Raw genomic sequence first — 19,417 nt, 5'->3', positions numbered from 1 at the left:
TTACCTATCCTTTTCTCTTCTTTCTCTCTCCCTCCTTCACTCCCTTTTGTTTCAATACCTATCCCCACTTCTATGCCTGCTCCCTGATCGTTGTTTCTTACCCATCTCTCTCTTTCTTCCAATTTCCTCCTAACTCTTCCCCTCTCCCTCTTTCCACTGAAGAGGCACAGCGTTTGCCGTACTATGCTACCTACTGCCCCATACGCCTCCTTATCCATTCAGTCTGCACCAGCCACTATCTGGACATCTTCATCACTTTCATCATCTGCCTCAACGTGGTCACCATGTCCCTGGAGCACTACAACCAACCTGTGGTGAGTGAGATCATGGAGATAAGCCCTGCCTCTAGTAATTATGTTGTTTTGCCACAGCTTTCTGATGATCACTGTTCACCAGAATAGGTAGGAGAGGTGAGTGTCTGAAAAATACTGTGAAAGTGTTGCAAGAGTTAATTCAGTAGGCAGAATTGTGATAGAAATTTGGTATGCATCCAGAAAGATAGCCCCTGTCCAGACACCTGTTTTCCATTGAAATCAATAGATAATTAGGCATCCAAGCAAGAGTTAGGCCCCTAGAAAGCTTTGTGGAATTAGGCTTCTGAGCTTTGTATTATTAAGTGGATATGTGGGTTACACAAGTCTAGCTGTCTGGTCTAGCTTGTATGTTCCCCTGGACCCTGACGAGAGGAGTGGTGGAAGCAACACAGTGCCCTGGGAGTTTCATGCTTTGCATCAGATTCCCAAATGTGAGTCCAATTCTCTTGTGGCGTGCCCTGACTTGTGAGGACTAAAGTGGCTGTTATTTACCATGAAATGGGATCTCTCTACCCAACCACATTTCTTCCACAAGAGAAAACTGCAGGAGCAAGCACTGAACAGAGCCTCTCTCAGCTGCAGGGGAGTTATTCCCAGTAAAGGGCCTTGAATGCCAAAGAAATTTTATATTTAGGCTGGGAAAGACCAGGCATTTCTCGGTTCCTGGCAGACCTCTGGATGCCTCTGCTGGAAAGAACAAGTACTGCATATATAGAAAGGGATTTCTGCCTCTTTCTGTAGACAAATGGATATGTGTTCAGGGGCATGTCAGTTCTCTCCTCAGGAGACCCTTGATTTAGGCGACTGCTGTGGTGCCTGAGCAGGTGCTGTTCAAGGTAGCACAGGCTTTGATGAGGAACTGAATCTCTGTCATCGTTCAAATCCACTGCCAAGTTCCTCTATGTTTCTTGTCCATCTTGCCTGTTTGCCCACCTTTTATCTTCTCCTTGATAGTGCCCATAGTTTCACTCTGCAGGAACTCTCTGCCATTATCTGTTCTCACTCTCATGACAGGCCTTTGTTCCTGAGCAAGTCACTATTCTTCCTTACTCCTCAATTCCTTCCTCTGTAAAGCAGGTCTGGCTATGCCAGCGTGCTGTCAGGCTCCACTAAGAACCCTGGTAAAAAGCTTTGAATCCCTCCAGCATGAAGTGCCAGTAAATGCTGCCCACTAGTCCTTGGTAGTGGAGAAGGGACCACACGTGGACGAACCAGAAACCCACAGCTGAGAGATATGACACACACAAGCCCCAGCTCAAGGCAGAGAGGGATTTCCTTCCATCAGAGATGGCCTTTCTGCCTCACTCCCAGTCCATAGCTATGCCAGCGCCATTAACAGGGCAGCATCCAAGTGACATAGGCTATGGGCACTGGAGAAAGCTAATAGTACTTAGTGGGTCCTCCTCACGATAGCCTCCTCTTCCCCTTTATGCTGAGCAGTACAGGAGAAAGGAGCAATAAACAGTTCTGAGAACAACACAGGGCAGAGGGGCCAGCTGATGGTTGCCCATAGTAGGTAGGCTCCACATTGAAGTAGGTAGCTTGGGGCAGCTTCCCTCTCTGCTAATGAATTTCAGGTGCTCGAGAGAGCCCCCACAGATTATGTGCTTGGTGCTGCTCTCTCTTCCCTTCTTTCACCCTCTCTTTCTGCTGGCAGTCCCTAGAGACGGCCCTCAAGTACTGCAACTACCTCTTCACCACAGTCTTTGTGCTGGAAGCAGTGCTCAAGTTGGTGGCATTTGGGCTGCGGAGATTCTTCAAAGACAGGTAAGCAGAGGGGTTGTGTCAACTGTGGCTGTGGGACAGCTGGATTTGGGGTGGAGGTTTTGAGGATGGATCCCTATCTGGAGTGTGACGCTGTAGTAGAGGTTGCCCTGACTGCCTCCCTGTTCTGTACAGCGTGGACCTAGCTAGAGCCACAGGAGTTGCAAAGCCTAGGCAATATTGATAGTTGTGCAAAAACTGCCTCTTTGTTGGCATCTGCTGACTAGGCTAGACAGCAAAGGAGGTGGAGTTAGAGATAGCGTGGGTTTTTTTGCCCTTGAGCCAAACTGAAAGCATGCTGAAACTGAACATATATAACAGTGCTGATTTGAGGTAGTAAGGCCATAAAAAGCTGAGCCCATTAGTCAAAGCATAGCACCATAGTAACATAACTCCATGCTCTCAAATCAGTCTGGCTTGCCTCTGGCTGCTCAGGGTGTATGCAAAGTGAATCTGTGTTTGTCTACAAAAGCCCATGTAGGCTGACTCGAAGTGAGGCCTTGGATTCATACATAAAGGAATGTTTAGGTTAAAGTGCAAATAATTTGCTTTCTCTTTCAGGGAAGTGGAAATATTCCGTCTTCCCTTATTCTCTTTGATTTTTCTTCTTAAGATGGAATCAGCTAGATCTGGCCATTGTGCTGCTGTCTGTCATGGGGATCACATTGGAAGAGATTGAAATCAATGCTGCTCTACCCATTAATCCCACTATCATCCGGATCATGAGGGTGCTGCGCATCGCCCGGGGTGAGACAGATGCTGGCTGGAGGCAGCAGTGTAGGCAGACATGAGATGGGACTCAGTGCATTGAGCACTGGTTGTGGAGTCATGGGCTCTTCTTGCCTCTAGCTCTGAGGGGGGGCAGGGGGATAAGAAGAGGGAAAGCCTAAAGACTATGGCTTTCTGGCTTCCTTAAGCTGGTCATTTAGATCCAATGGTTTTCACAGGATGTGAAGGACCAGGGAAGTGAGATCTTGTGATAGCTGAATCTTCCCTGTTTTTCTTTTATGGGGCAAGTATTGCTGTGGTGTTTGGAGAAGGGGCCACCAGGCCCAGGTTGAAGCTTGCCTAAGGAGAGGACTAAATCTTCCTGCTGGTGGCAAAGACATGCTAAACTGCATGCCCGGACAGTGGCAGGAGGAAGAGAAGGTGATGAAAAGCATGAAGAATTGGAGCAGAGGGAGAAGCGTGATATACATTGCCGAGAGAAAGAGGTTTCTTGGTCAGAGTGTGTCTCAGCAGAGTGGAAGAAGCCCAATAGGCATGAGTGGAAGAAAGAAAATATTTAGTAAGAAGGAGGATAGACTAGAGGGGAAGGAACCCCTGCAGTTGTGCAGTAGAAAGAAGTGGGCAAGTGGAGAAGGGGGATGAGGGGGACAATCCAGTCGTTCTGGGGTAAAAGGAGCCAGTCATCTGTCTCATATGCTAGTCACCTAAAGGATGGATCTTCTGAGCTTAGTCTGAGTGACACTCCTCTTGTGCTTGTTGTGGCAGTTCTGAAGCTACTGAAGATGGCCACAGGAATGCGAGCACTGTTGGATACAGTTGTTCAAGCCCTGCCACAGGTAAGAAAGACCAGCTTCCCCAAAGGCTCTCTCTCCTTTTCTGCACCTGTTTTTCCAAAGGGTCAATTGTCTTGGTGCAAAAAGAGTCTCAGAGATGGTGTCCACTGAGTGGTGCAGGCAGCTGCCTGAAGGTGATGTCCAGGTTATTGGGTCAGTGTCGGAGTGCAGTTCACCTCGGTTCCTGGATAAGGGCAGGTTTCTTCCTGTGATGTCTGGTAGTATCTACTGCTTGCTTCTAGTTGCCAGCTGCTTTCTCTACTCTCCATAAGAAGGGGAGAGTGACTGGCAGCCTTTTCAGGAGGAAAGCAAGTCATCTCTGCCACATTCACCCTTCCCCACAGGTACCTCCTTTTTCCTTCTCTTTCATTCATAGTCCTTTCACTCCTGTTTGTAGCCAGTGCCTCCCCCTTCCTACTTTCTTTTCTTCCTTTCTCCTCGTGGATCCTTATACTTTTCTGAGCCTCTCGTGTATGAGAAACAGTGACGCTCTCTGTTGTGGCTCACGCAGCCGGCAGTTAAGTGTCTACCGAAAGACAGCTAGACAGAAGGATTTCATGAGCTGTGAGAGGCAGCTGTTCCTGAATGAGATGCTGATACGGTGCTTTACACAGGCATCTAGCCCAGTGAGAGGATCCTCCATGATGGATGAGCAGCCAGGGAGACCGTTGTCCTTTCTTTTGGGTCCTCAAGGGAGAATTGTTAAGAAAGGAGTAGTGGCACCAAGTCACTCTATTGATCATACATCAGATCATTCCCCTGGCAGGCCCAGAGCGGGCAGCTATCTTGCATGATATCAAAATGCAATGGTATTTGTCAGTTGATTTATCAGCTAATGTGCTAGTGTTCGTGAGTGATGTAGGGCTGAAAAGCAATCTGAAAACAGCATGAGAAGTTACACAAGGAATTTACTTCTGATATCAGTGACAATAAATGATGTGAGTCTGAATTAGAGGAATCTTGTGAGGCAAAAGTGAGGGGAACATGCTGTGATCTTTCCTGAATTCTGAACTCTTTCTGATTTTCCATGCTTTATTATACAATAACGATATGTATTTATGTGTGTATATTTATACATATATATATATGATAGCATATATAATAATATCCTTTGTCATCCAGGGTAGCTGGAGACTGACATATCCTAGGCAATGGAGAAAAGAGGAGATTAAGGGTGTCTTTATAGAAGGCAACTTTGGGCCGGTAACATTTATTAGTTTTGGCTCTGCTGCCCCCAGGCTGGCTCTGTGCAGCCTCTTTGCACCTTCTTCTTTTCCATTCCAGGAGCCACAACAACTGATTTGCTCGGGAAGGGATCTGGAAAGGAGCACATCTCCAGATGCAGTGTGTATGCATCTGTGGCATATTTATTCTGCAAATCAGATAAATGAACACAGGTATTGAGAGCAGGCTGAAACAGTATCCAGAGGGCCTCAGTAAGAGGACTCTTCAATGTATTTGCACTTAGAAGGTGAAACAACTTCTATTGCCAATATGTAGAGAATAAATAGGAGAGGGGGAAATGTTCATATCTCTGTCACGCAGATTGAGAAACAAGTCATCAAGCAATGAAATGTTTTGCTCAGGACAGCAAAGAGCAGAGCTGAGACTTCAGTCCAAGCCTCTGAGCCCTGCTTTCTGCTTTTAGCCACAAACCACAAGTATATTCTTCCTACTTAATAAATTCCAGCTTTTCGCACACACATTCACTTCCTACAGCTCCTTTGCTAACCAAGATGATCTGTCTTTTGAAGGTCATGAATATCTGCCACAAAACCTTCACAAGCAGATGTCTAAAGATCTGGCCTCTAGGTATTCCCTGGCAGCTAATAACAAGTAGGGATTAATAGTCCCAGCATCGAAGCCTATGAACAATCCAGTTCCTATTGATTAGCTTTTGCTTCCTTCTATAATAGGTTGGTGTCATTTAGTGAAGTTAACAGAGGGATCAAAAATCACTCCATAGTTAAAGTTGTGTCAAAATCTGCACTTAAAGCACTGCTAAAATCCCACAGTTTCACTGTTAAAAGATTGAATTTAGTCTCCATATTTTACACACTGACTCTTCAGGGGACAATTGAATTATCTGTAATATTATTCTCCAAGATTTATTGGCTTTGGCAAAAGAAGCAGTTTAAAATAAGCTGTCCTTTCCCTTGCACTTCTTCCTCCTCTCAACCTTTCTTTTTATGTTTCTGGAGCATAGAGTCACATAGGGATTTTGGCATGCTAACGGCTTATAAGGCTTTTCCAGTTGTCCCGTTTCAATTCCCCTCCTGTCTTTGTTATACTGCAACAATTCTTAGAAGTGAATAAAGCTTTAATTTTTAAGAACCTCTTGGAAATTTATCCCTTAGCTGAATTTTATCACTTTTTTGTTTAATGCCCTGTAGCTAGAGACCCAGAAGGATGTGTTCAGAGCATTTACTAGGGGGGGTCCAATTTAGTCATCACAAATAATTCCTTCCACTGAATATGTAGGGAGCCAGGATCTGGCAGCCCAGGGGAGCGGGTGGGCTGAATCATTCATTTCTCTCCTGAATTTCGATGCCACAGCAGTTGCAACGACTGTATTAGACTCAATGACTACACACACTGATGGACATTCGGATCAGACACTATTCATTTTTTCAAATATACCCAGATACCATTTAAGTCCTTAATTTGACCCTGCCTTCCCTTGTGCCACCAACAGTTTGCTAACCGTTATTGGCATTTTCTGTTTCTGCTCAGTCTACCTTTTCCAGCCCTCCCTCCCTCGCATACAATCCTGCTGCCCCTCATGCTGGGAGGCAGAAGAATCAGAGGCAAGCAGTGATACGAAGTGAGGATTGGGGGCAGTGCCCGTAACGCTGGTAGCACTGCTGTCTTTGTGCACCATGCAGCAGCAATGCTCCGTCCCATCATGGGCTTTCTAAACAGCAAATGCTGGAGGCCCAGGAACCAGATTTTGCTCTTTTATTCATGGGATCAAAGAGAAGCATAGCTCTGCTTCCCCTATTGATTCCCTCATAGTCTCCTCCTCTCCCCTTCTTCCTCTCCACACATCTCAAAAGGGCTTCTTTATCCATTCTTCCTGCCTGCATGCTCCACAAGTCCTGCTCACCCATCCAGATGTGGCTGGTGCTTTGCCCCGCACTGTCCTCTGCTGGGTTCATGGCAGGAGCTGGTGTATCTGTCTCTGCTTCTTCAGAGTGTTGCTGTTTTGCTCTTCACAGAGGCATAACTTTGAGGGAGTTAGATAGCTTGGTTGGGGCATGTAGCACTGTAGCACATGGCCTGTATTCTGTAATCCATAGACCATCCTTCACACAGCCAACTTCACCTCTCTGTGCCCCTCTCCAGCACGTCTGTCTTCATCTGACCCAAAAATTGCAAGGACGTGGGTGCACACTTTGGTCAGCCCTGACTGGAGTATGTACTGGAGCAGAAGCAGCTGGGAGCAGAGTGTCCTTCAAGCCTGAGCATGGCTGTTGTAACATGGATGGTGCCATGGACGGTAACATGGACCATTGATTTCCTATGTGCTAAGCACTGTTTGGTTGCATTTGTACACTGGGAATTTGCTGTTGTTCTGTTCTGGCTCTGAAAGACAGAAGCTGGCTTGGGTATGATTTATGCTCGCCTTTTTGGATGAGGTAGTTTTTGGGGTAGGCTGACCATCTGGTCTGCTTTCAGGTGGGGAACCTCGGACTGCTTTTCATGCTCCTCTTTTTCATCTACGCTGCTCTAGGAGTGGAGCTCTTTGGAAAACTGGGTAAGTTTCAAGCAGACTGTGCTCGAGTATGAGCTACAGGTCTTCTGGGAAGCAGAGATTTCTCATCACACAGCAAGCTCAGTACTGATTTAATAAAGGAATTGAGTTATGTGGTGTCCTTTATTCTCCCCTATGCATATTTGATATAAGAAGAATTTCCTTCTAAATTTTTATTGTCCTTAACAGCCAGTCTCAGAATAAAAGCAGTGTCTGGTTTCTCTTTCATTCTTAAACTTTTTTTTTTCCTCAACTTTGACTGCCTTCAAGATTACAGGAAAAACTCAGAGAAAGCTTATTCATGTCTCTTGCCATGGAATAGCAATCAAGAAAGAAGGCAGCACAATCACATGTTGGGAGGATACCCCTGAGCAAATGAGTTTGCTACCTGATTGCCCAGGGCAGAGCCATCAATGATTATTCTGTATTGCTGGGCAACATCCAGCTATTGAACCGTGTACTGGGGCCATTAACTGAGGTCTTTAAGTTGTGAGAGGCCTGAAGGCCCCCTCCTCAGTTCATTTTGTTGATCTCAGAGCTGGCAGGGTGTCCTCCGTTAGCAGCTGTGCTCCCCTTCCTTTCAGTATGCAATGATGAGAACCCCTGTGAAGGCATGAGCCGCCACGCCACCTTTGAGAACTTCGGGATGGCCTTCCTCACGCTCTTCCAAGTGTCCACGGGTGACAACTGGAATGGGATCATGAAGGTAACTGGGCCTTAGGGGCACTGATATCCCTGTTCTGGGGAAGGAGATATTTTGACATGTGTAAAGTTCAGCTCTGCTTGGGCTGGAAAGGGAAGGAAAACTGGAGCTGAGTTGCTAGATCAGGTCCCAGCTTGGGCCAGAATCTCCCTCCCCACCACACTAACTCAGACTCTGGGCTCATCTAGTCCTACAGCCATCTGACTCACACGTCTAAGTGCAAACTGTCCTTGGGAGGAACAAAAAGACAGCATCCAGACTGAAAGAGAATATCTGCTGTCATAAGGCCTGTTATCAAAGTTGAATGTAGGAGCACTGGACATGGCACCCATCTGCAGAGCAACTGGGGCAATTCAGAATAAATATTTCCTTCCTTCCAAGGAGACAGAGAGAGGGAAGGAAACTTTGAACACATATGGTGCTTTGGAGTTTGAATAGGAGGAAGGCGGTGCCAAGCTGCACCAGTTCTTGCTCATAGGTGCAGGGCTACAGCAACATGTGGTGATCTGGAAGGAGTTTGCACTGTACACCTTTAGGGGTATTTGCTCTGAAGCACAGAGTACAGCTCATACCTCATGGTCAGATAGCGTCTAGATTCTTTGAGGATCTCATGATCCCAGAGGATTGGGGTGATAGAAATGTTGGCCCTATTCTTTCCATTGACATCAGTGTTTTTTGACAGAAAGAGCAGCCAAGCTTATATTCTTACTTTAGTCCTTCCTTCCTTCCATCATTCCCTCTCAAACCCAACTTCCCCTGAAGGATACCTTGCGTGACTGCAGCCACGATGACCGGAGCTGCCTCAGCAACCTGCAGTTCATCTCCCCACTGTACTTTGTCAGCTTTGTGCTCACAGCCCAGTTTGTCCTCATCAATGTGGTGGTAGCTGTGCTCATGAAACACCTGGATGACAGCAACAAGGAGGCCCAGGAGGATGCAGAGATGGATGCTGAGATTGAGCTGGAAATTGCACATGGGCTGTGCTCCCGCAAGTCAGGCTCCCCAAATTCAGGACAGGGAGGAGCAGGAGGAGGCAGTGGGAGGACAGATCCTGAAGGACGTCTGTGCATGAGATGTTATTCTCCAGCACAGGTGGGTATACTTTTGTGTTTACCAACCAGACTGCAGCAGGTGGCTGTTGGGAGAAGGCAGGTAGCCCAGATGACTGAGGGCTTAGCAGCAGGAGACAGGCTCTTCCACCTCAGGGTGAGAGATTTGCTTTCAGCTGTAGGCTGATGAGTTGGTAGCCTAATGTGGGGGCACAGCTGTGATAGCAGGGGGTCCTGTAGCACTGCCTGGAAGTTCATTGGCATCGTGTTGTAGGAACCTGAGGGCTGGAAGAGGAGGGATGGAGCAGATCAGCTAAAGGTGTGTTAGGAGCATATTTGAGAGGGGACCTCAGGAGAAGAAAGCAGGGGAGACGGCAGATCAAGAGTGACACACGTCAGCAGAGCTGGAAAGGAGGCATGAGCAGTGCCGTGATGCACTGACAGTGAGTGAAGATTGTCCCTCCTCTTTTCTTTTGCATTGGACTCTGGCACCTTTACATGCCCTAAGGAGCAAATGCTCCCCCAATGACCCTGTGCAGGTACCTGCAGAACAAAGTGCTGCTCCAGATGAGTCAGGGAGGAGAACCCAGCCCCAAACTCACATGAAACATCGAAGCAAAAAACTTAGCATTCTTAAAATAATTTCTCCCATCCTCCCCCCTTTCTTGTCCCCTAGGAGAACTTATGGCTGGACAGTGTCTCTTTAATTATTAAGGACTCCTTCGACGGGGAGTTAATGATCATCGATAACCTATCGGGCTCCGTCTTCCATCATTACTCCTCGCCGGCCATGTGCGAGAAGTGTAACCATGACAAGCAAGAGGTAACCTGCGTACGAGGATGCGTGAGGGGAGTCTCCCCCCAAAACCTGCACACCCACATCCACATGCCTGCAGGTCATCTGGTGTGTGCTCCTGGCTGTAGATTGTGTAGACAGGGCTTGACCTGTGTTCGTCATCTGTCACGTGCTGCTGATGCTGCCTAGTATGAGCCTGTCCTCCTTAGCCTAGGGTGATGCTTTTGTGATGGTGGAAAGGTGAGATGTGCCAGGACACTGGTCAGGAGTGACTGAATGAGATGTAGAGGATTGACTGTGAGGGTATCCTGGCAGCTCTCGTTGTGTTCAACTCTGCATGAAAAGCAGAGGTTCCAACTCATGTTGTATGAAGGACTAGAGGGACCTCACCCAAATGACAGCACTCAGGTTCAATTCAATGGAAGATTTAAGCACGTATTTTTTCTTCATTTTAAGCACGTGCTTGCTAATTTCGCTTTGAGTTTGGTGAGTTAAGCACATAAATGCCTTGTAGAATAGAGTCATTGTCTGTGAGTAAGGATTGGTTTGTGATGAAAACCAGTTAATTAGTTTGAGCAAAAACTAAATAAAAATGGGTCCACTGAGAAAGTTTTAGAGTCTCTTTTCTGATGTAGAACCTGTTAGCGGACAAATGGCTTGTTGCTAAGAGTAGGTTACCAAATGACTTAGACTCGTGCTCCTAAAGTCATAGATGCTTTGGAAAACCACTTCCTAAACAATTAGTCTCTTCATGTTGTGGAACTCCAGGAGCAAAGTAGCCTGAAAGAAATTAGGTGAGAAACAGAATTATTTTTGCTTCTGAAATCCTCTTGTTGTATTTAAGTGTTATGACCATGGTCAGACTTGTGTCAATAGCTTAAGTCAGTGCATCAGTACATCAGAGGCAATCTTTACCATCTCCTTCTGCGTAACTTACGCGCTGTGTTGTTGTTGCTTATAAAGAAATCATGAAACTTGGAAAAAGACCTTTCATTGTCAGACTATCCTTATTTAAAGACAACAATGCTCTGCTTGACCCTGAGCTCCTAGTTCTGATGCTCTAAATTTTCTCAGCCTTTTAGCTATCTACCTGTCCCAGTAGCTTCCCTTTGAAAGTATCAAAATGCAAACACTGCTGTAGTTTCTCAGCAACACTTGACCCATGGATGCTGCAGTAACACAGCCAAATAACGAGTGGTTCAAGACACTGTTCTTTCTAGTGCTTTACTTTGGTCCTTATATTCAGCAGTTGATGCACAGCCTTCTCAGAAAATCAGGCCTTTTAAGGCATTCCAGAATGACTATCCAAGAGGCATTTGAAGCTAGTTAGTTGCATCTGACAACCTCAGAGATAGTGTTTGGTATCCTGCCTATGAATGAAGACAACAACAAGAGATTTTCTCACCTTCTCAGCAAGAAATGTAGACAGCAAAATCTGCAATTACAACACAGCCCCAGCAAAGAGTAGTTTGACAGAATAATCACAACCAAAGAATTATTCTTAGATCAGATTTTCTAAAAGCTGTTATAGACCCATAAATTATTTTTCAAAATTGCTATTTTAGTACATGTAAAATCTGGAATTGAAAAGAAATGATCTATATCTGCAGGAATACATTTAATAGTAAAATGTCAATAGTTTATTTCCGATCATATGAATCAAAACTGCAGCTCAGAGTTTTAACTCATAGTTGATCATGACCTTCTCTTTGTATTTCATAATGTAAAAAACAACATGGAAATTCCAATGGGAAGCCACTGTACTGTGTCACAGCAAGGCTTGTACACTATAGCGTACTCAGATGCATTAACATTATCACAGTATCAGAATGCACATTGTACAAACAGAATTGTACATACAGACAGAATTGTACTAAGCTATGTCAGAAGCCATCAACGACAGTTTATATACACAGAGCAGTTTTTATCTCTTTATATTAAATACATGTGTTTTTGAACAAAATAGTATGCTTGCAGAACACCAAATCACGGTTAATACTGCCCTTGTGGCAACAATCACATACTAGCCAAAAACATTTGCTGCCATTTCTTTTGTAATTTAATCCATCAGGATGCTGGGCGCTGTGGATGGATACAACCCTTAAACATATGCTCAATATTATTAATATGCGCTAAGCTTTTTGTTGCACTGAGTAGAAGTACTCAGCATCTTTCCCAATTAAATTCTTGGCATCTTATTTTTGAAACAATTATTCATACAATTAAGGATTTTTGTAATCATGGCTCTGTTTTTAAAGATATATTGTATCTGCAACTAGTTGTTTTCTACAGGATATGTGTGCATCAGTGCCTGAGGGTGATGTCCCTGGCAATTTTTGAAGATTGTGCTTCTACTCCTCCCCCACTGCCATTCTTTTTCTTTTTTCCCCCTCATCTTTAGTCAGAATATTTTAAAATATTCTGCAGTAATTCAAGCTACCAGAGCAAAACCGAAGAACATGCTTTTCTTCTCATGCTGCTAACCTCATCTCATGTCACCTCTGTCCTTTCGTTCTTGGGCTGATTGACAGTTACACATTTGTGTATTGGTGGCTGATGGTGTATTCAGCCAGTGGCAGGGGTTTGTCAATGACTAGCAGTGAGTAATGTTTTCACACATGCGGTTTGTCTATGCATGACTTTGTTGATTATGTTTTTTTGTGTAGATCCCAAGGTGGCCAGAATTTATGAGCAAGCAGTTCAGTGAAGAACAGACTATTCTGATTTTTGTTGAAAACTTTTTTTATGGATGGGGAAGGTAGTCTCAGATGTTACCACATTTCACGCTTGTGTCCTTACAAGCACGGCTGTAAGGCTGTTCTGGTGAGACAAGCACTTATGTGAGTAATGGATGAGTACACACTTTGAACAGGACTGGATGAAAATTGTGTTTCTATACACAGGTTGTTGCTGACTGGTGGCTGTGTAGCGTGCTTGACCTAACATCATTGTGGGTTCTCTGGTGCGTTTGCGCTTTGAGCAGCAGTTGTTGTCCTTGGGCTCTCTTCACAGTTGAATGGTACCATGTTTATATGTCAGAATAATATCCCGAAGATGGATGCCATTTGCATCCTTTATTTAAATCTAGCTCAGGTTTTCCCTCCTGTTTATTGCAAGTGCATTATCCCTCAAATGGAGACCTCTTCCAGTCTCTGGCATTGGCACAGGCCATCAAACTCCCAACTCGAAGGAGTCATCTCTCTAAGTGTTCCACCTGCTGTTATAACATGAAAACTGTACCTGCCTCTTACAAACACAGAAAACTGCCTAGGAAACAAGCAATCCTGACTGAGACAAACCAAAATATAGCTATTAAGGGTCAGGTGCTGGTGGTGAGAACCAGCAGGACTTTAGAGATCAGCAATGGAGAGCTGAACACAGGAGGGACAGAGCAGCTGCTTAGGCTACTAGAAAAAGAGATGCTTTTCGGGCATTGTGGGAGGAGGTGAGGTAAGGTGGAGGGGGAATTGAAAGCTCTGAGGAAAGAGGATGGAAGAGGGGCACGTGTGGTATGAAACAGGCTAAGAGATGAAGCAAGCTGAGGCATAGGACTGAAGCGGAGCTGAGCCTCGAGGATGACAATAACACAATAGCCAGACTTGATTTCAAAAAACAAGAGAGCACAAATATGGTGGGGGCTGGAGGGATGAGTTTAGCAATGGAGAACAGGAAGAGGGATGGTGTTAGCTGAGACCTCGTGTAGGTTAGAGGTGAGGGGAGAGGGAAAACACAGGGAAGCTGGAGGGAAATGGGTTTCAGGAAAATGGGTTTCAGTGATGAAGGTAAGAGAATATGAAAAGCATGATATTGGCATGGACTGTAAGAGGCATGACTATCCCTGGAATGAAAGCACCTTCACATTTAAGCAGGGCTGTCTGTGGCGCCTTCAGAAAGAGGGGTCTACTCCTCGTCCCTCAACAAAGCAGACTGCTTTATCACCAGACTGAGGACCCCTCTCCTCACCTGGCTTTACTTACAGGGCCTTGTGCCAGCCTTATCGCTGGGACGGATTTGGGACTCCTTTCTTCAGTTCTGGCACTAGGAGCACATGGACTGGCCACAGGCTGCTCACAGACTGTATATTCAAGCTTCCTTAAAAGTGGATTCTCCTGCCCAGCCCAGGTCTGGGTTAGGCAGTACCTGATGTATCCAAGGAATATAACTCAAAAGTTGATCTTAGGTCTACAGGTTGTCACTTACCAACCACAGTGTGACTGCTTGAACACAGTGGCCTCCAGGCATGTCTTATGATTGTTCCTTTCCCTTCTTGCAGGTTCAGCTGGCTGAAATGGAAGCATTATCCCTCAACTCAGACAAGTCCTCTTCCATCCTTCTAGGAGATGATTCAGACAATCGCAGCACTTCTCAGCTCAGTCCTAACGACACCAAGGTTAGCCCCTGGTGGTCATAGGCATGTTGTATCATGCACTGTATTTCTGTCTAAGCTAGCCTGAAGTGCTCTGTATTCATCTGAGTGTCCCTGCTGAGGAATATGAATGCCAGTCGCTTTTCAAGAGCTCCTTCTTAGAAACATGTTGAGGAGAAGGATTTGAGGAGAACAAAGGGGTGTATGGTTTTGAAAGTTCTCATCACTACTGTCAATGACTTCCTCTGAATGAGCCTACATTTAGGTGGATTTGGGCTAGAAAGACAATCTTTCTGAGTAACTATTTAGTTAATTTGAAGGTATCTTCAGAATCAGCCCTTCTCAAGGCTTGGACAAATCTGCTCTGGCATTTGCTGTTAAATTTCACAAGGCTTTGTCTTCTCTTATTTTTTCCAACAGAATGGCCAGGACAGCCCTGACTCCATTGGAGTAGGAGATTTGGGGGAAACCCTGCTCCCAATTACTAGGGCTGATGGTTCTTCAAACCCTGACAGTTATCTGTGTGAAATGGAGAAAACTCCTTTCAACTCAGTCCAGTCTTGGCTGAAGCATGAAAGTACCAAAGGTGAGGACTGCTCTTATCATTCTCCAGTTCTGCTGAGAGTGTGGGTTGGTTCAGCTCATCTGCCTTTCTCCTGCTTTACCCCTGCCAGGAAGGGAGCTAATCTGACATGCGATTATACTAACCAAGAATAAGCTTTCAGTTTGCCAGCCCTCAGGAGTGGGATGAGGAGCAGTTCCTTCTTTTACTGCTAGGTCCTGAAATGCCTTCTATCCTTTCTCAGACTTGCCTATGTGAAGTATCTTGAAAGAACTGATTCTCATTTACAGTAATGCTCCTGTGCACAATCAGAGCAGAATGTAAAAGAGAACAGGGAACATAGACTCCAGTGACATGCTAGCTGGTGTTTGGCTGGATGAACTGTGTTCATTCTTTATGGTAAAACATGCTGCTGTCCCCTGAGACCAGGCTCCTCAGGTATAGGTACAGGGAACATGTAATACTTTTGTCTGCCCTTGGTAGAAGAGTCCCATTTCCACTCCTGAGCATTCTCTGGCCTCCTGTGGTCCCTACATTTGCCAAATCACCAATTTATTTGTCTCCCTTCATCCTTTGCCTTGCAGGTGCTGGTATGAAAGTTCTTTGGCAGAATGATACATAGTTGAATCAAAGCATATCAAAGCTCAGCCTTTCTCTCCAAGGACAACTACAGGAGAGGCAAGCTGGGCTGTTGCTCTGAGCTGTGTTAGTTCTTCTGGGCCTGGTGCCAGTTTTGATCACTATGTAGAAAGTGGGACCATGGTGTGAACACCAAACTCTGAGGATTCTTGGTCAGGAGCATGCGTTGCTAAATATCCTATATACGCTGGACTTGCAGGACCTTCTGTGTAGCAGCAACAAAGGTACCAAAGCAAATCAGAGGACTCTTGAACTTCTTTCTTTCTGTTTTGTTCACCCCATTCCTTTTGCTGCTTTGTCAGTCCCTCCCAGCCCCTTCTCTCCAGGTACATCTTGCCCTCTGTTACCTGTACCAGCAGAATTTTTCCACCCAGCCATGTCTGCCACCCAGACAGGCCCTGAGAAAGTCTCATGTCCACGCAACCTTCCTAAGATCTCTCTGCAAGGCTCATGGGCATCACTGAGATCTCCAAGCGTGAACTGTTCACTTCTTCATCAGGTAAGGACGCCTGCTTCCCTCTGCTAGGAAAGCTTGATCTTTATATTGTACCCAAACAGAGGGGACTGAATGGGGAGGAAAGCAGAGGGAAGGGCTTACTGTGATCAGGGTCGGGGCAACTGGAGGGTCTGACCTGTTGCAGGAGCACAGAGGACCGCAGAGTGCAGGAGTGCTAGGGGGAGAGGGTTGGAGGACAGAGAGCTCTCACCTCCTGAAATCATATGCACTTCTGCTTTGTACCAAATAGTAGTCTGACAGCTGGAGCTAGCCCCACAATAAGACAAAATCACACTGTCTACTGGCTTGCCTCTGGGTGTCCCGCATTGCGTGCGCTGCAGGGCCACTGGCATTCAGAGCAGCTGCAGTTGAATGCCAGGGAAATGGGAGCTGTACAGCCATCTCAGCTCATCTTAGCACCTTAACTCTGGATCATGTACCTGCTTGGTGGAACAGACTCTCCTGCATCTACCTCCACTGTCCTTCATGCCACTTCCACACCCAGTGTCCCTAGGCTCACTGTTTTCCCCTGCCCACTTAGCTCTTATATCCCAGAAAGGGACTATCCCTTTCTGAAAGGGCATCTGTTTTTCACCGAGGAGAAAGAAAAGAAAAGAAGTGTTGAGGAAAGATCAAGTGTCTCTGAAGAGCAGAGGAGGCAGAAAGATGAGAGCTTGGTAGAGATCCCTCTTACTGTTCTTGGAAGATATTGCATGAGCAAGTCCTGTTTGTTCAGGAGTACAGGGACACTCTATTTCAGACAAACTGAAAAAAAACCAACAACACATGTTGTCCAGTTTTATGCGGTAGACACTGTTGGCACAATACAAATAAATTCACCAGGGATCACCTGGAGTTGAGGATGTTCAGTTGTTGTGGTGTTGAAACTTCTAGTATAAGTATAGACCTCAAGAGAAAGAGTTCTGGAGTGGCATATCACTGGGGCAGAAATTGTAAAGAGGGACTTCTGCACTGGATTATGTGATGCAGAATGTTTCAAATAGCTATGGTTTGGGAGATCACTTCCAGAGCTGTCCTAGTGGCAGTCTCACAGAGCAGACCACTTTCCTAGAAACAAGTGAAATGCAGCCTAACTGAATGAGCATTGATACAATGAAATTAAGGCTGTTTTCCTTTCATTTTGGAAGGGAACCCCACCTTTCTTTCCTAAATAACATCTTTCTAGATGTTATCACTAGAGTTGGTCAGAAGAATCCTGATACCTCCTTTTTTCCCCAAATGTTGCTGATTTTTATAACTTTCTGAGAGAAGGCTTCCTGAGACCTGTGTACAGAAGCCCACCTGATTTCTGACCAGCTGATAGTTCTGATTTGACTACAGCCTGTCTGGCAGCTTCAGACAGAAGCCAAGAGCCAAGGACAACAGGGAACCTCAGCCCTGCTGCCTCCTGGACCACCAGTGCCTGGGGATGGCCCACAGGCAGCGATTGCAGAGCTCACAGAACCCCATTCCCTTTGGTGGGGTAGTTCACATGGGAGGGAAACATTCATCCTGACACAGAATGAAATGAGAGTTCAAAATATTGAAACCTTTCCTCCCCTAGAAGGCACTCCCTGTGGGGAAATCCCATGGAGAGGCTGCCTGGCTGCTACTTCCCAGCATGTGTTTCAGATAGTTAGAGCTGCCACGATGCACCTTGCATAGCCAGCCGTTCCCAACAAGAGGGGATGAGAGAGGAACTGGAGTTTTTCCCCTGAGTTTTTCCATAATTGTGGTTTATTTTTAAACTACAGGCCCCAAAGCAGTCAAAAAAAAAAAAATCTTGCTCCCACACCCATGTGTCTTCCCTGAGAACCATGTGTTTTCACACCCCTGCTCTCTAGGGCCCCAGGAGTGACACCTCGCTGGACAGCCGGAGCAGCAGCTCTGCGGGCAGCCTGCAGACCACACTGGAGGACAGCCTCAATCTCAGTGACTCTCCTCAGTGCACGCTGGACCTCCCGGTGGCTCTGTGCCCTGTGCCAGCCGTCGCCAGCCAAAGACCCCTGGCGGCCCCCCTGTCACCCACCTCCCGCCAGCGGAGCCTCAGGGGCCGGGGGATCTTCAGCTTGCGAAACATCCGGCGGCACCAGCGGAGCCACAGCAGTGGGGGGAGCACCAGCCCAGGGTGCACACACCACGACTCCATGGACCCTTCGGATGAGGAGGGGGCAGGCAGCAGCTTGAGGGGGGGCGGCAACAACAGTGAGCCCTCAGAGACCCTCAGCAGCCTCTCGCTGACCTCCCTCTTCTCACCGCCGCCACCGCCCCCGGGGCTGACACTCGTGAAGAAGTGCAACAGCACAAGCAGCCTCCACACCAGCCCATCGTCCCGGGGCCCCGCGGCCCATGACGCCAAGCCCTTTTACACTGTTGACCCCCGGGGCTTCCTCTCGATGCCTTCCTGGGTGACGGACTTCTGCAAGGACACCCCCTCCCCGGAGGACGGAGAGGAGCCGGATGGCCCCGGCAAACTAGGAACAGGGGACCATGGCTCCCCACTCCCTTCTGAGCTGGAGCTGGGTGATGGAGTCAGCAAGAGGAACAGATGAGGGTCCCTGGGGCGGAGGGAGGGAGCGTTCAGCTGCCAGCACGGGAGTGTGCTACGCTAACTTTTCCCCAGCAGCAATTCCAAAGGATTTGCGGGAAAAAGAACCAGGCAAACAAAAATTTATAAATATATATATATATACATAAATATATATATATATACACACAGATATATATATAGAGACAGTGAGAGAGAGAGAGAATAAATACTCTGGTACTGTACCTCAGAGGCATGGGAGAGCGCAAGCAATACCGGAACAGTCCTGCCTAAGGGCAAGACTTGGACCATCACCGCAGAGACTATAGTGACAAGAAAAGGCCATGGGGCTGAGAGGGAATGGACCCTCCAGCCAGGTGACTGCCATGTGGCAGCCATTTAGCTATATACATATACATATATAGAGAGATCGATTTATTTATTTTTTTTACTGAGAGATTATGAATTCCAGAAAGTGCTAAGAAGGAACAAGCAAACAGGGACTGGGGGAGATCCTACTCAAAATAAGGAGGGTGGGAGGGCAGGGTGGGGATGAAGGGAAAGGGACTGGGATGAGCAACAGAGGAAGAGCATCTGGGGTTTGCCTTGCCTGTTTCTGGGAACTTCCTTATTGTTCATGCTTCCATTTCAAACATTAAAAATTGTGGGCCGGATCTTCAGGTCAAGTGTAAATTGGCAAAACGTGATTGTGCCTTTCTGTTGGTGTAAAGCAGCAGAGCCCTGGCTTGAGGTGGATTCATGCTGATTTACAGCAGGTGAAAATCTGGCCCCGGCAGCAGGGAAATGCAAACAGCCATGGAGCATGGGAACCGTTTTGAGGTGAAAAGCTTTGCTTTGAAGGGAGTGTGTGAACACAGCAGGCAT

At 46.5% G+C, this 19,417-nt stretch overlaps 1 protein-coding gene across 4 annotated transcripts in view; it reads left to right on the top strand.

Moving 5' to 3' along the window:
- Positions 1-19,073, top strand: part of CACNA1I (calcium voltage-gated channel subunit alpha1 I) — a 176,766-nt gene extending 157,693 nt beyond the window's left edge. For 2 of the 4 annotated variants that reach the window (XM_009665343.2, XM_068941569.1), the window contains exons 26-37: positions 163-314; positions 1,972-2,081; positions 2,692-2,825; positions 3,573-3,643; positions 7,319-7,397; positions 7,979-8,100; positions 8,860-9,189; positions 9,823-9,969; positions 14,216-14,332; positions 14,729-14,894; positions 15,812-16,008; positions 17,850-19,073. In XM_009665343.2, coding sequence (XP_009663638.2) covers positions 163-314; positions 1,972-2,081; positions 2,692-2,825; positions 3,573-3,643; positions 7,319-7,397; positions 7,979-8,100; positions 8,860-9,189; positions 9,823-9,969; positions 14,216-14,332; positions 14,729-14,894; positions 15,812-16,008; positions 17,850-18,557 — 2,333 coding nt within the window. In that variant the 3' untranslated portion in view covers positions 18,558-19,073. The other 2 variants (XM_068941582.1, XM_068941590.1) reach the window with 2 other exon arrangements.
- The last annotated feature ends 344 nt before the right edge of the window (positions 19,074-19,417 follow it).

This window comes from Struthio camelus, chromosome 1 (genome assembly GCF_040807025.1).
Source record: "Struthio camelus isolate bStrCam1 chromosome 1, bStrCam1.hap1, whole genome shotgun sequence".
NCBI lineage: Eukaryota > Metazoa > Chordata > Aves > Struthioniformes > Struthionidae > Struthio > Struthio camelus.
The sequence above is the reverse complement of the archived record's forward strand: the minus strand, read 5'-3'. Positions and strand labels throughout refer to the sequence as shown.